The sequence below is a fragment of the Hyperolius riggenbachi genome, chromosome 1, assembly GCF_040937935.1.
Source record: "Hyperolius riggenbachi isolate aHypRig1 chromosome 1, aHypRig1.pri, whole genome shotgun sequence".
NCBI lineage: Eukaryota > Metazoa > Chordata > Amphibia > Anura > Hyperoliidae > Hyperolius > Hyperolius riggenbachi.
This window is the reverse complement of record NC_090646.1, coordinates 13,981,707-13,995,237: the sequence shown is the minus strand read 5'-3', so window position 1 is coordinate 13,995,237 and position 13,531 is coordinate 13,981,707. Positions and strand designations below refer to the sequence as shown.

At 48.4% G+C, this 13,531-nt stretch overlaps 1 protein-coding gene across 7 annotated transcripts in view; it reads right to left on the bottom strand.

The window, feature by feature from the left end:
* The window catches only part of LOC137562405 (uncharacterized), a 428,020-nt gene that overhangs the window by 44,222 nt on the left and 370,267 nt on the right, over positions 1-13,531 (bottom strand). For all 7 annotated transcript variants that reach the window (XM_068273776.1, XM_068273756.1, XM_068273765.1 and 4 more), the window contains one exon: positions 12,040-12,889. In XM_068273776.1, coding sequence (XP_068129877.1) covers positions 12,040-12,889 — 850 coding nt within the window. The remainder of the gene's footprint in view (positions 1-12,039; positions 12,890-13,531) is intronic.

The following is a 13,531-nucleotide window of genomic DNA, read 5'->3' as shown; positions in this document are numbered from 1 at the left end:
GGGCTTGACAGCATTGCCCCTGTTGATCCCATGGAGTATTGGGTCAAGCACCTGCCGATCTGGAGCAAGCTTGCGCAGAACTCCCTGGAAGTGCTCTCCTGCCCCCCTTCCAGCGTACTGTCAGAGCGTTGCTTCAGTGCAGCCGGTGGAGTCGTCACTGAGAAGCGATCTCGTCTGTCTCACAAGTCTGTGGACAGACTGACGTTTCTCAAAATGAACCAGGCTTGGGTGGAAGGCGAATTCCTGGCCCACACACACATTACACCTGCTGCTGCTGTATTTCTTCCTGCTGTCTGTGTCTCCACTGCCAGGGAACACATTACAAGGTGCTGCTGCCCATGCGCCACCAGCTATTACGCTGAAAAATAGCTGCCTGCATTATTTTGAGAAAAAAAAAATGTAATTATTTTAGAGGTGTCCGGGTTGAAAACTGTGCTGTCCCAATTGTGTATTGGACACCAGTGTTGCTCGGATACCTCATTATCCTTTTCGAGTTTGGTCCAATTCGGATAGTAAACTATCCGAATTCACTCGAAGTCGAATATCCGATGTAATCGAATATCCGATTCGACCTCGGATATCCGACGTCACTATCCGAGTCTGTATTCGTGTTAAATATTCGAGCTGGCCTTAAATAGCTTGTAAAACTTGTATAGGAGGTCAATGATGCATGAAACCACCTTTTTTATGAAGAAAAACATCAAGTGATTATGTGGTGATGTAGTAGTTATAAAAAAGGTCTCAAAAAAGTAAATTAACTTCATGAAAAGTGTTTGCATGAGAAGGTATGTCCAAAATGGTTGTAAGTTGGAAGTCTTCATTTACGTCATCTTCATCTTCTTCTTCTATATCTTCTTCTTCTATATCTTCTTCTTCTATATCTTCTTCTTCTTCATCTTCTTCTATATCTTCTTCTTCTATATCTTCTTCTTCTATATCTTCTTCTTCTATATCTTCTTCTTCTTCTTCTATATCTTCTTCTTCTTCTTCTATATCTTCTTCTGCTATATCTTCTTCTTCTGTATCTTCTTCTTCTTCTATATCTTCTTCTATATCTTCTTCTTCTTCTTCTTCTATATCTTCTTCTTCTATATCTTCTTCATCTTCTTCATCTTCTATATCTTCTTCTTCTATATCTTCTTCTTCTATATCTTCTTCATCTTCTTCTATATCTTCTTCTTCTATATCTTCTTCTTCTATATCTTCTTCTTCTATATCTTCTTCTTCTTCATCTTCTTCTTCTTCCTCCTCTTCTTCTCTATCATTATATTATGTGTCTTGGTTTTCCTTTCTTTTGTAATATTTTTTTTTACTTCATTTTTGAAAATATTTTATTGTAATAACACCATAGTTATATTAGTGTTGATGGCATAATAGGTAGGTAGTGGCACATTGCAAGCCACAGCGCCTTTTTCTGTGTACCCTGGCGGTGGTAAAAGACAGACATCAGCAGGAGGAGGAAGTAATAGTTGCAGGCTTGCAGCTATTTGTAGTGTGTGGTAATAGTCGGTTGGTACTCGGTAGGAGAGTGGGTGGGCAGGTGGCAGTAGAAAATAGTTCTTCTTCTGTTCTCCCTGGCAGTGGTAGCAGCACACAGACAGCAGAAGCTCAATGCAGCTACAGGAGGAGGAGTAATGTGTGCCAGGCAGTGTGATGTGACTGACATAATAGGCCCTGGTACCTAGCGGTGGTACCAGGGCCATAAATGAACATCATGAGGTTCCAGACAGCGTTCGTGAAGCCCACATTGTGTCCAATACACAATTGGGACAGCACAGTTTTCAACCCGGACACTTCTAAAATAATTACAATTTTTTTTTTTTTCAAATGAATGCAGCTATTGTTGAGCGTAATAGCTGGTGGCGATTGGGCAGCAGCACCTTGTAATGTGTTCCCTGGCAGTGGAAACACACAGACAGCAGGAGAAAATATAACAGCAGGCAGCGTGAGGAGGATAAGTGTGTGTGGCAGACTGGCATTTGGCAGCAGGCAGTAGGGCAGGCAGCGAGACATAGTAGGCCCTGGGTCCTAGCGGTGGTCCCAGGGCCGTAAATGAACAGCATGAGGTTCCAGACAGCGGTCGTGAAGCCCACATTGTGTCCAATACACAATTGGGACAGCACAGTTTTCAACCCGGACACCTCTAATAATTACAATTTTTTTTTTCAAAGTAATGCAGCTATTGTTGAGCGTAATAGCTGGTGGCGCTTGGGCAGCAGCACCTTGTAATGTGTTCCCTGGCAGTGGAAACACACAGACAGCAGGATGAAATATAACAGCAGCAGCAGCAGCAGCAGGTGTATGTGTGTGTGCCAGTCGCCACTTCATGTACCCCTCTCGCCGACAACAGGGGCCATGAATTCGCCTTCCACCCAAGCCTGGTTAATTTTGAGAAACGTCAGTCTGTCCACAGACTTGTGAGACAGACGAGATCGCTTCTCAGTGAAGACTCCACCGGCTGCACTGAAGCAACGCTCTGACAGTACGCTGGAAGGGGGGCAGGAGAGCACTTCCAGGGCGTACTGCGCAAGCTCGCTCCAGATCGGCAGGTGCTTGACCCAATACTCCATGGGATCAACAGGGGCCACGCTGTCAAGCCCGCTGAAGGACCCCATGTAGTCAGCCACCATGCGGGTCAAGCGCTGCCTGTGACTGGAGAAGGATGCTGCTGCAGGCACCTCCTCTCTAGTCCTTGGCAGCTCTACACTCATGTAGAGCTTATGGGTCAGAGACAGCAGGTCTGTGGTGCGTGAGCGCTTGCTGCTGGTGGATGCAGGCACCTGCTGCTTCCTCTGTGCTGGCTGGACAGTGGGGGTGGATGGCTCAGGGAAGGCTTCCTGCAAGTGCTCAACAAGGGACAGCTGCAAATCCCTCATTTGTTGCGCACGGTCTCCTCCTGCAGGCAGGAACTGGCTGAGCTTCCCCTTCAGACGTGGGTCCAGCATCATGCAGATCCAGATGTCCTCCCTCTGCTTCATCTGGATCACCCTTGGGTCTTTGCGCAGGCACCTCGGCATGTGCGCTGCCATTGGGAACAGTCTGGCCACGTCTGTTGGCACATCATCGGCAGCCCCAGAGCCGACATTGCTGTCCTCCTCTGCCTCCTCCACCTCATCCTCTCTCCACCCCCGCACCAGTCCAGCTGCGCTATGCTGCTCCCCCTCATCAGCAGCAAGGTCAGGGACCTCCAACAACTCCGAGCCCTCCTCCTCAGAGGTGGCCTCTGAAGATGCCTGCAGCTCCTGCTGGTCCAAGGCTGCCGCTCCCTCTTCCACCAGTGCATACAGGGCCCTGTCCAGCACACACACCAAGGGGACCCACTCGCACACCATTGCATGGTCCCTGCTCACCATGTTGGTGGCCTGCAGGAAGGGTGCCAGGACTGAGCACACCTGCTGCATGTGCCCCCAGTCCTCCGTGGAGATGATGGACGGGAGGTTGGTGGCGGCATGCCCAGTTGCAGTGAGGGAGGCAACTGTTGCTTGTGCAACGTACTGGCTGACAGCCTGCCTCTGTTCAACCAGACACTCCAACATTGCCAGGGTGGAGTTCCAGCGAGTTGCAACATCGAGCATGAGCCGGTGCTGTGGCAGGTGCAGCTCCTTCTGCACCTCTTCCAGGCTCGCCACGGCTGCAGGCGAGTGCCGGAAGTGACGCACAACCTTCCTTGCCGCCTCAAGGAGTCGGTCCATCTCCTGGTAGGTCCGCAGGAACTTTTGGACTACCAGGTTCAGGACGTGAGCCAGGCAGGGGATGTGGGTCAGGTCTCCCCTGCTGATGGCAGCGACCAGGTTTGCCCCATTGTCGGACACCAACTCTTTGCCTCTGGGGGTCAGCCAATTCCTCTCCTGCTCTCGGAGTTTGGCCAGGACGTGGTTCGCCGTCAGTTTGGTCTTCCCCAGGCTGACCAATTCCAGCAGCGCTTGGCAGTGGCGGGGCTTCACGCTGCTGCTGAGGCGGGGGGTTTGGGCTGGTGTGGCGGAGGATGGAAGCGGATCCGAGGAACCTGCTGCTGTTCCGCTGACCCTGCATGGTGGCACTACCCACTGCGTTGTTGGTGCTGCTGCTGCTCTGGCAGTGCCGGACGATGCTGCTTCCCCCTCCTCACCTCCTTCCACCAAGCTGACCCAATGCGCGGTGAAGGACAGATAGCGGCCTGTCCCAAACCGGCTGCTCCACGAGTCCATGGTGACATGGACCCGTTGACCCACCGCGTGCTCCAGCCCTCTCCCGACATTGGCCATCACAGAGCGGTGAAGTGCAGGGATGGTCGTGCGTGCAAAATAATGTCGGCTGGGGATTGGCCAATCGGGGGCTGCACACATCAGGAGCACACGCATGTCGCTCCCCTCCTGGGAATAAGGCAGGAGTTGGGAGCACATGGCCCGTGCCAGCAAGCTGTTCAGCTGACGCACGCGACGGCTGCCGGGAGGCAGAACCCTGACCACCCCCTGGAAGGTGTCACTGAGCAGGGTCTGGTGAGGTCTTTTGCTGGCACGGGAATCAGTGGAGGGAGCAGAGGAGGCCACTGAGGACTGGCTGCCAGAACAGGCCTCAGTGTCGGCGGCAGGAGTTGTAGAGGGAGGAGGAGCAGTGCGTTGCTGACGCACTCCTGCTGCCGACGGCTTCGCAGTGGTGACGGGTCTGCCACTGCCGCTGCCAGCTTCCTTCAACTTCACGAACTCCTCATGCTCGTGAAAGTGTTTCCCTGCAAGGTGGTTGACCAGAGAGGTGGTGCCAAACGCAGAGGGCTCCTTCCCTCTGCTGAGCTGCTTGTGGCACTGGTTGCAGGTGGCATACTTGCACTCCAAATATGGAAGGGTGAAAAATTTCCATATTGGGGAGGTGAAGTAGCCCCTTCGGCTGGAAGGTGCTGCTGCCGCTGGTCTCCCTATGGTGGTTGGGGGGGGGGGTTCTTGGTGCGGCTGGTGGTGGCACTGGCAGAACTCGTCTCCTGATCAGCACGCTGTGTGGCCTGCATACCACGCCCACTTGTGATCCTGCCCATGCCTGCGATGCTGATCCTTCTAGCAAGGCCCACAGACGCATCCTCCTCCTCCTCCTCAGAGCTTATGACATCCCCACTCCTAGGACCTGGTGGCAACCAGTCTTTGTCCTTCACAATGTCATCATCATCCTCCCCCTCCACAAACATGTCCTGCTGGGATCCCCCAAACTCCCCTTCTGCATGCATGGGCGGATGGACAGTCACCACTGTCTGACTGTCCAAAGCATCATCCCCCAAAGTGCCCATCAGCATTCCTTCCTCTGCCAATTCTTCCGCAACAGCACTCCATACCTTCTCTGTTCCTGGGGTCCATAAGAAGGTGCTGAGTGACAGGGTGCTGGTGTCGCCCGCTGGGGCTGGAGAACTGCACTCCTCCTCCTGCAGTGCTCCCCAGGCAGTGCTGGGCGGCTGCTGCTGCTCTTGCGAACAGGAGTGGTGGCGGGGGTGGAGGACTCTGTTCCAGAGCTAATGGTGGCCTGCTCATCCACCATCAGTTCCACCACAGCGTCTGCGTCCTTCTCCTCAATAGGACGGCTACGACCTGGCGGTGGGAGGAACATCTGGGCCACACGCTGCTGCTGCTGCTGTGTCTCTGCAGCGTGACTCCCAGCTGTTGGGCGGCCAAGGCGTCCACAGCCAGTGGCTAATGGCGGAATAGCCACTGGTGCAGACGCAGAACTGCGCATGGTGGTGGTGGCGCGGCTGCCACGCCCACGACCTCCTCTCTTGGCGATGCCCTTGCTGCCCCTGCCCAGACCGCGGCTGCCAGTGCCAGACATTGTATATTTTTTATATTATACAAATGAAAAAAAAGAACTTATGTATGTAAAGGCGGGTGGGACAAGTGGGGTACTTTAATGGGGTGGGACTGGTGGTGGTGGGTGTGTGAGGTGACGGACAGGTGTACTCTACAGCAGAGATCGGTGTAGCGCTAACGAGAGAGTGCGCACTGCGCACACAAAGACCCTAGCTGACGCTGACTGACGGTGTCAGACTACAGTACAATTCAGCTAAGACACAATAGAAGTATTATATATATAAACAATAGGAGGACGGGTGTAGCACTAACTGGAGGGTGCTGACAGCGCAGATGTGCACTGCGCACACAAAGACCCTAGCTGACGCTGACTGACGGTGTCAGACTACAGTACAATTCAGCTAAGACACAATAGAAGTAGTGATATATAAACAATAGGAGGACGGGTGTAGCACTAACTGGAGGGTGCTGACAGCGCAGATGTGCACTGCGCACACAAAGACCCTAGCTGACGCTGACTGACGGTGACAGACTACAGTACAATTCAGCTAAGACACAATAGAAGTAGTGATATATAAACAATAGGAGGACGGGTGTAGCACTAACTGGAGGGTGCTGACAGCGCAGATGTGCACTGCGCACACAAAGACGCTAGCTGACGCTGACTGACGGTGTCAGACTACAGTACAATTCAGCTAAGACACAATAGAAGTAGTGATATATAAACATTAGGAGGACGGGTGTAGCACTAACTGGAGGGTGCTGACAGCGCAGATGTGCACTGCGCACACAAAGACGCTAGCTGATGCTGACTGACGGTGTCAGACTACAGTACAATTCAGCTAAGACACAATAGAAGTAGTGATATATAAACATTAGGAGGACGGGTGTAGCACTAACTGGAGGGTGCTGACAGCGCAGATGTGCACTGCGCACACAAAGACGCTAGCTGACGCTGACTGACGGTGTCAGACTACAGTACAATTCAGCTAAGACACAATAGAAGTAGTGATATATAAACATTAGGAGGACGGGTGTAGCACTAACTGGAGGGTGCTGACAGCGCAGATGTGCATTGCGCACACAAAGACCCTAGCTGACGCTGACTGACGGTGTCAGACTACAGTACAATTCAGCTAAGACACAATAGAAGTAGTGATATATAAACATTAGGAGGACGGGTGTAGCACTAACTGGAGGGTGCTGACAGCGCAGATGTGCACTGCGCACACAAAGACGCTAGCTGACGCTGACTGACGGTGCCAGACTACAGTACAATTCAGCTAAGACACAATAGAAGTAGTGATATATAAACATTAGGAGGACGGGTGTAGCACTAACTGGAGGGTGCTGACAGCGCAGATGTGCACTGCGCACACAAAGACCCTAGCTAACGTTGACTGACGGTGTCAGACTACAGTACAATACAGCTAAGACACAATAGAAGTAGTATATATATAAACAATAGGAGGACGGGTGTAGCACTAACTGGAGGGTGCGTGCGCACGCACACTAAGACCCTAGCTGACGCTAACTGATGGTCCCTAAACACAGACTAGAGTACAGTGAGTGAGTACACACAGTACTACTAGTACTAACTAAACAATAGAAGAATCGAGCTAAATAGTACAACAGATACGGCAGATACAGCCGGACAGGTATAGCAGTAAAGCTGGGCCTTGCTAACTACAAAATAGTACAAATCTATCTAACACAGAAGTAGTAGTACAGGAGTAGAGTAGGACAGGTGAGAGCACAGGTAAGGTAGAGACTAGAGCACAGAGCAGGGCAGGCACAGGGCCTAGCTGCTGGCTGCAGGCCTGCAGCAGCACCAGTGACAGTCTCCCTCCCTAGTCCCTAATCACACTAACTAAACTGCCTAAAATACAATCTATCTACAATACAAAGCAATACAGTTGAAGATCAAGTGTTGGAGTGTAAAAACGCTAGGTTTAGAGCAATGGAAATGCACTTGCACACAGACAAAAAGCACTGGAGCAGTTCTCTCAGTACAATCAGTCAGTAAGTCGCAAGCAGGACGAGTGAGGCAAGATGGTGTCCGCTATTTATAGAGGGGGGCTTGGCCAGGCTCCCCCTCTGTGATTGGCTGCAGTCAGAGGGCTGGGAGCCCTCTGATTCGCTTGTGAGGACTCGAGGTGACGTCTGTCGTGACGCTATCCGAGCTCGGATAGCTAGGATATCTCCGGATAGCTGCTTGCTATCTGAGTGCGCTCGGATAGCACAGCCCGGATAGCTAATACTATTCGAGTTTGGTATTCGAGCTCGAATAGTGAAAAAGAGCTAGGATTATCCGAGTACCTTGGATATCCTAGCTCTAATGAGCACCAGTGTTGGACACAATATGGGCTTCACGGCCGCTGTCTGGAACCTCATGCTGTTTATTTACGGCCCTGGAACCACCGCTAGGACCCAGGGCCTATTATGTCTCGCTGCCTGCCCTCCTGCCTGCTGCCAAATGCCAGTCTGCCACACACACTCATCCTCTTCACGCTGCCTGCTTTTGTATTTCCTCCTGCTGTCTGTGTTTCCACTGCCAGGGAGGAAACACATTACAAGGTGCTGCTGCCCATGCGCCACCAGCTATTATGCTCAAAAATAGCTGCCTCACTGCCTGCATTATTTTGGAAAAAAAAAATTGTAATTATTTTAGAGGTGTCCGGGTTGAAAACTGTGCTGTCCCAATTGTGTATTGGACACAATGTGGGCTTCATGATCGCTGTCTGGAACCTCATGCTGTTTATTTACGGCCCTGGAACCACTGCTAGGACCCAGGGCCTATTATGTCTCGCTGCCTGCCCTCCTGCCTGCTGCCAAATGCCAGTCTGCCACACACACTTATCCTCCTCACGCTGTCTGCTTTTGTATTTCCTCCTGCTGTCTGTGTTTCCACTGCCAGGGAACACATTACAAGGTGCTGCTGCCCATGCGCCACCAGCTATTATGCTCAAAAATAGCTGCCTCACTGCCTGCATTATTTTGGAAAAAAAAAATTGTAATTATTTTAGAGGTGTCCGGGTTGAAAACTGTGCTGTCCCAATTGTGTATTGGACACAATGTGGGCTTCACGACCGCTGTCTGGAACCTCATGCTGTTTATTTATGGCCCTGGAACCACCGCTAGGACCCAGGGCCTATTATGTCTCGCTGCCTGCCCTCCTGCCTGCTGCCAAATGCCAGTCTGCCACACACACTCATTATCCTCACGCTGCCTGCTGTTGTATTTCCTCCTGCTGTCTGTGTTTCCACTGCCAGGGAACACATTAAAAGGTGCTGCTGCCCATGCGCCACCAGCTATTACGCTCAAAAATAGCTGCCTCACTGCCTGCATTATTTTGAAAAAAAAAATTGTAATTATTTTAGAGGTGTCCGGGTTGAAAACTGTGCTGTCCCAATTGTGTATTGGACACAATGTGTGCTTCACGACTGCTGTCTGGAACCTCATGCTGTTTATTTACGGCCCTGGAACCACTGCTAGGACCCAGGGCCTATTATGTCTCGTGCCTGCCCTCCTGCCTGCTGCCAAATGCCAGTCTACCACACACACTCATCCTCCTCACGCTGCCTGCTGTTGTATTTCCTCCTGCTGTCTGTGTTTCCACTGCCAGGGAACACATTACAAGGTGCTGCTGCCCATGCGCCACCAGCTATTACGCTCAAAAATAGCTGCCTGCATTATTTTGAAAAAAAAAATTGTAATTATTTTAGAGGTGTCCGGGTTGAAAACTGTGCTGTCCCAATTGTGTATTGGACACAATGTGGGCTTCACGACCACTGTCTGGAACCTCATGCTGTTTATTTACGGCCCTGGAACCACCGCTAGGACCCAGGGCCTATTATGTCTCGCTGCCTGCCCTCCTGCCAAATGCCAGTCTGCCACACACACTCATCCTCCTCACGCTGCCTGCTGCTGTATTTCCTCCTGCTATCTGTATGTTTCCACTGCCAGGGAACACATTACAAGGTGCTGCTGACCATGCGCCACCAGCTATTACGCTCAAAAATAGCTGCCTGCATTATTTTGAAAAAAAAAATTGTAATTATTTTAGAGGTGTCCGGGTTGAAAACTGTGCTGTCCCAATTGTGTATTGGACACAATGTGGGCTTCACGACTGCTGTCTGGAACCTCATGATGTTTATTTATGGCCCTGGTACCACCACTAAGAACCAGGGCCTATTATGTCTCACTGCCTGCCCTCCTGCCTGCTGCCAGTCTGCCACACACACTCATACTCCTCACTCTGCCTGCTGTTGTATTTCCTCCTGATGTCTGTGTCTCCACTGCCAGGGAACACATTACAAGGTGCTGCTGCCCATGCGCCACCAGCTATTACGCTCAAAAATAGCTGCCTGCATTATTTTGGAAAAAAAAATTGTAATTATTTTTGAGGTGTCCGGAATGTGCTGTCCCAATTGTGTATTGGACACAATGTGGGCTTCACGACCGCTGTCTGGAACCTCATGCTGTTTATTTACGGCCCTGGTACCACCGCTAGGAACCAGGGCCTATTATGTCAGTCACATCACACTGCCTGACACACACTACTCCTCCTCCTGTAGCTGCATTGAGCTTCTGCTGTCTGTGTGCTAGTACCACTGCCAGGGAGAACAGAAGAAGAACTATTTTCTGCTGCCACCTGCCCACCCACTCTCCTACCGGCAGCTATTACCACACTACAACTTGCAACTACTTCCTCCTCCTGCTGATGTCTGTGTTTTACCACCACCAGGGTACAGAGAAAAAGGCGCTGTGGCTTGTAATGTGCCACTACCTATTATGCCATCAACACAAATATAACTATGGTGTTATTAAAATAAAATATTTCCACAAATGAAGTCAAAAAAAAAATATTACAAAAGAAAGGAAAACCAAGACACATAATATAATGATGGAGAAGAAGAGGAAGAAGAAGAAGAAGAAGATATAGAAGAAGAAGATATAGAAGAAGAAGATGTAGAAGAAGAAGACGACAAAGAAGAAGATATAGAAGACGAAGAAGAAGAAGATATAGAAGACGAAGATGAAGAAGATATAGAAGAAGAAGAAGATATAGAAGAAGAAGAAGATATAGAAGACGAAGATGAAGAAGATATAGAAGAATAAGAAGATATAGAAGAAGAAGATATAGAAGAAGAAGAAGATATAGAAGAAGAAGAAGAAGATATAGAAGAAGAAGAAGGAGATATAGAAGTAGAAGAAGGAGAAGAAGAAGAAGATATAGAAGAAGAAGAAGGTATAAAAGAAGAAGAAGATATAGAAGAAGAAGATATAGAAGAAGAAGAAGAAGATATAGAAGAAGAAGAAGAGGAAGAAGAAGATATAGAAGAAGAAAAAGATAATTGAAGAAAATACAAGAAGTAGAAGATGAAGAAGATTCGAGTAGAAGAAGATATAGAAGAAGAAGAAAAAGAAGAAGATATAGAAGAAGAAGATGAAGACGACGTAAATGAAGACTTCCAACTTACAACCATTTTGGACACACCTTCTCATGCAAACACTTTTCATGAAGTTAATTTACTATTTTTGATACCTTTTTTATAACGACTACATCACCACATAATCACTTGATGTTTTTCTTCATAAAAAAGGTGGTTTCATGCATCATTGACCTCCAATACAAGTTTTAAAAGCTATTTAAGGCCATCTCGAATATTTTACTCGAATACAGACTCGGATAGTGACGTTGGATATCCGATTCGAATCGGATATTCAATTAACTCGAATATCGAACTTCGAGTGAATTCGGATAGTTTACTATCCAAATTCGACCAAACTCGAATTATCCTATTCGAGTTTGGTCGAATTCGGATAGTAAACTATCCGAATTCACTCGAAGTTCGATATTTGAGGTATCCGATCAACACTGCTAGTATGCATACACACACATGAGTGGCCACTTGTAGAGCTTGGACAGTATATTAATCACTGGCAGTTTCAGGACAGCTTTTCCAGGCTGTGTTTATACTGAGGAATACCCACTCCATGCATTACGACAGGCCCCTTGATGTAAATAGGACTGTTATATACTGGATGGAAGTAACCAAGGGAAGCAATCCTGGAACTTTGTAATATACTGCTTGGTAGGCCTAAAAAGACACTTCACGGTGTATTCTGAGCAATGTGTCTGTATGTTCCTCTTCACAGAACTGTCTACTCTAGCTAATGGGTTCTAACAGGTACACAGGTGACAATAGGTGGGTGTGACCATGTAGCTTTAAACAATAGCAGTTTTTTTTTTTGTCTTTAGCTGACTTACGTGAAGGTGTGTTTTAATGTGGAGGTGCTTTTACTGTTGTCATAGATTTCATCTGCTATAACTTCAGCAGTTTCAGAGACTTTTTGGCCAAGTTCAGGCAGAAACTGGAAGCTGATAATGCTCCGAATAGTCTTATCTTTGGTGAAGGAGAGGAACCTAAACACATTATAGTTCCATCCCAAATAGTCAGCGTTATCCTTATAGTGTTGGTTTTGTACAGTTGGAGGATTCCCTCTATAGATATTTCCATTTTTTTTGTTGACAGCCCACAGTTTTCCATCTGGGTCGAAGGACATGAAGTGAGTGAGTTCACACCAACCTCCTCTTCCAACCTCCGTGCTTTCCCTCAGCCAGTAACTTGGCTCTGTCGGTGGCTGGTTCTTCACAATCCTGTCATGATAATTCACAGCATACAGAATTCCTTCTGCATCAAAGAACAAGGCATCAAACTGGTACCAGTCACAAACCCCTACCTTTGTGGCTAGCCCATACCTCCAGGATATATTTTCATTTTCAGGTGCAGGACCCGTGTAGAAGGTTCCATCATGATATGTTATATATAGATCTCCATTGGGATGGAAGAAAATGAGTTTGACATTATCCCATTCAGCTTTCCCAACTCTTGTGGCTGTAGAAAACCAGTCCATGCCTTCCTTTGATGGTGGCGGCCCCACGTAGATATCCCCTCCACGGATGCAGTAGAGGTCTCCATCGGGGCTGCAGACTACATGGCTGGCATTGTGTACTTTGCCCAAAACAAGAGCCCTAGCGTAAAAATTATCCATCTTATCTCTTGGGGGCAGGCCAATCTTTACAGTATAGTCTTCTGTCACAGCCAACAAAACAGTGCCTAGAAAAAAAAATCAAAATGAAACAACTGTAAATAGTAGCCTTGACAAGCAAAAATGCAAACATCCTCAGATTATGTTACAGTTAATCATTGTGCCTTATGTGGGAGCGGCAGCCCCTACTTCAGATCACTGACCTTAGGAGCTTACAGTCTAATCCTTGCCTCACATTACTGTCCTCAGGCATTTACACTCTAATCCTTGTCTCTTGGCACTTTGGGTCCGCCAGAAGAAAAGCGCAATATAAATGTTATTTGCCTTGTCTTGTAAGGAATGCTATGAGACAGTGATTAAATTGTAAGATTCTTAGGACAGGTAGTAGTGACATGAGGCAGGGATTGAAGTTCAGAATATTTTACTTAGGGGTGTGGTCTGTGTTCATGGGCGGAGTTTAGGACACCAGAACACCTGTGACTAGGGTTCTCTGAGTTGTAAATCCGGCCCTGATTACACTATTTAACCACTTAAGTCTATCTAGATGTGTAAACAGCTGGAAGACATTGTTCAGTAAAGTGTAATATTCAATTTATACATGTTAAAGCTATTTCATCGCCATTCAGATGTTAAGTTATTGGGCTCAATTGGGCCAGTTTTACCCGGCTGCTGTTTACATTGGTGTTTGTTCTGTTTCTTAGTTGAGTTTT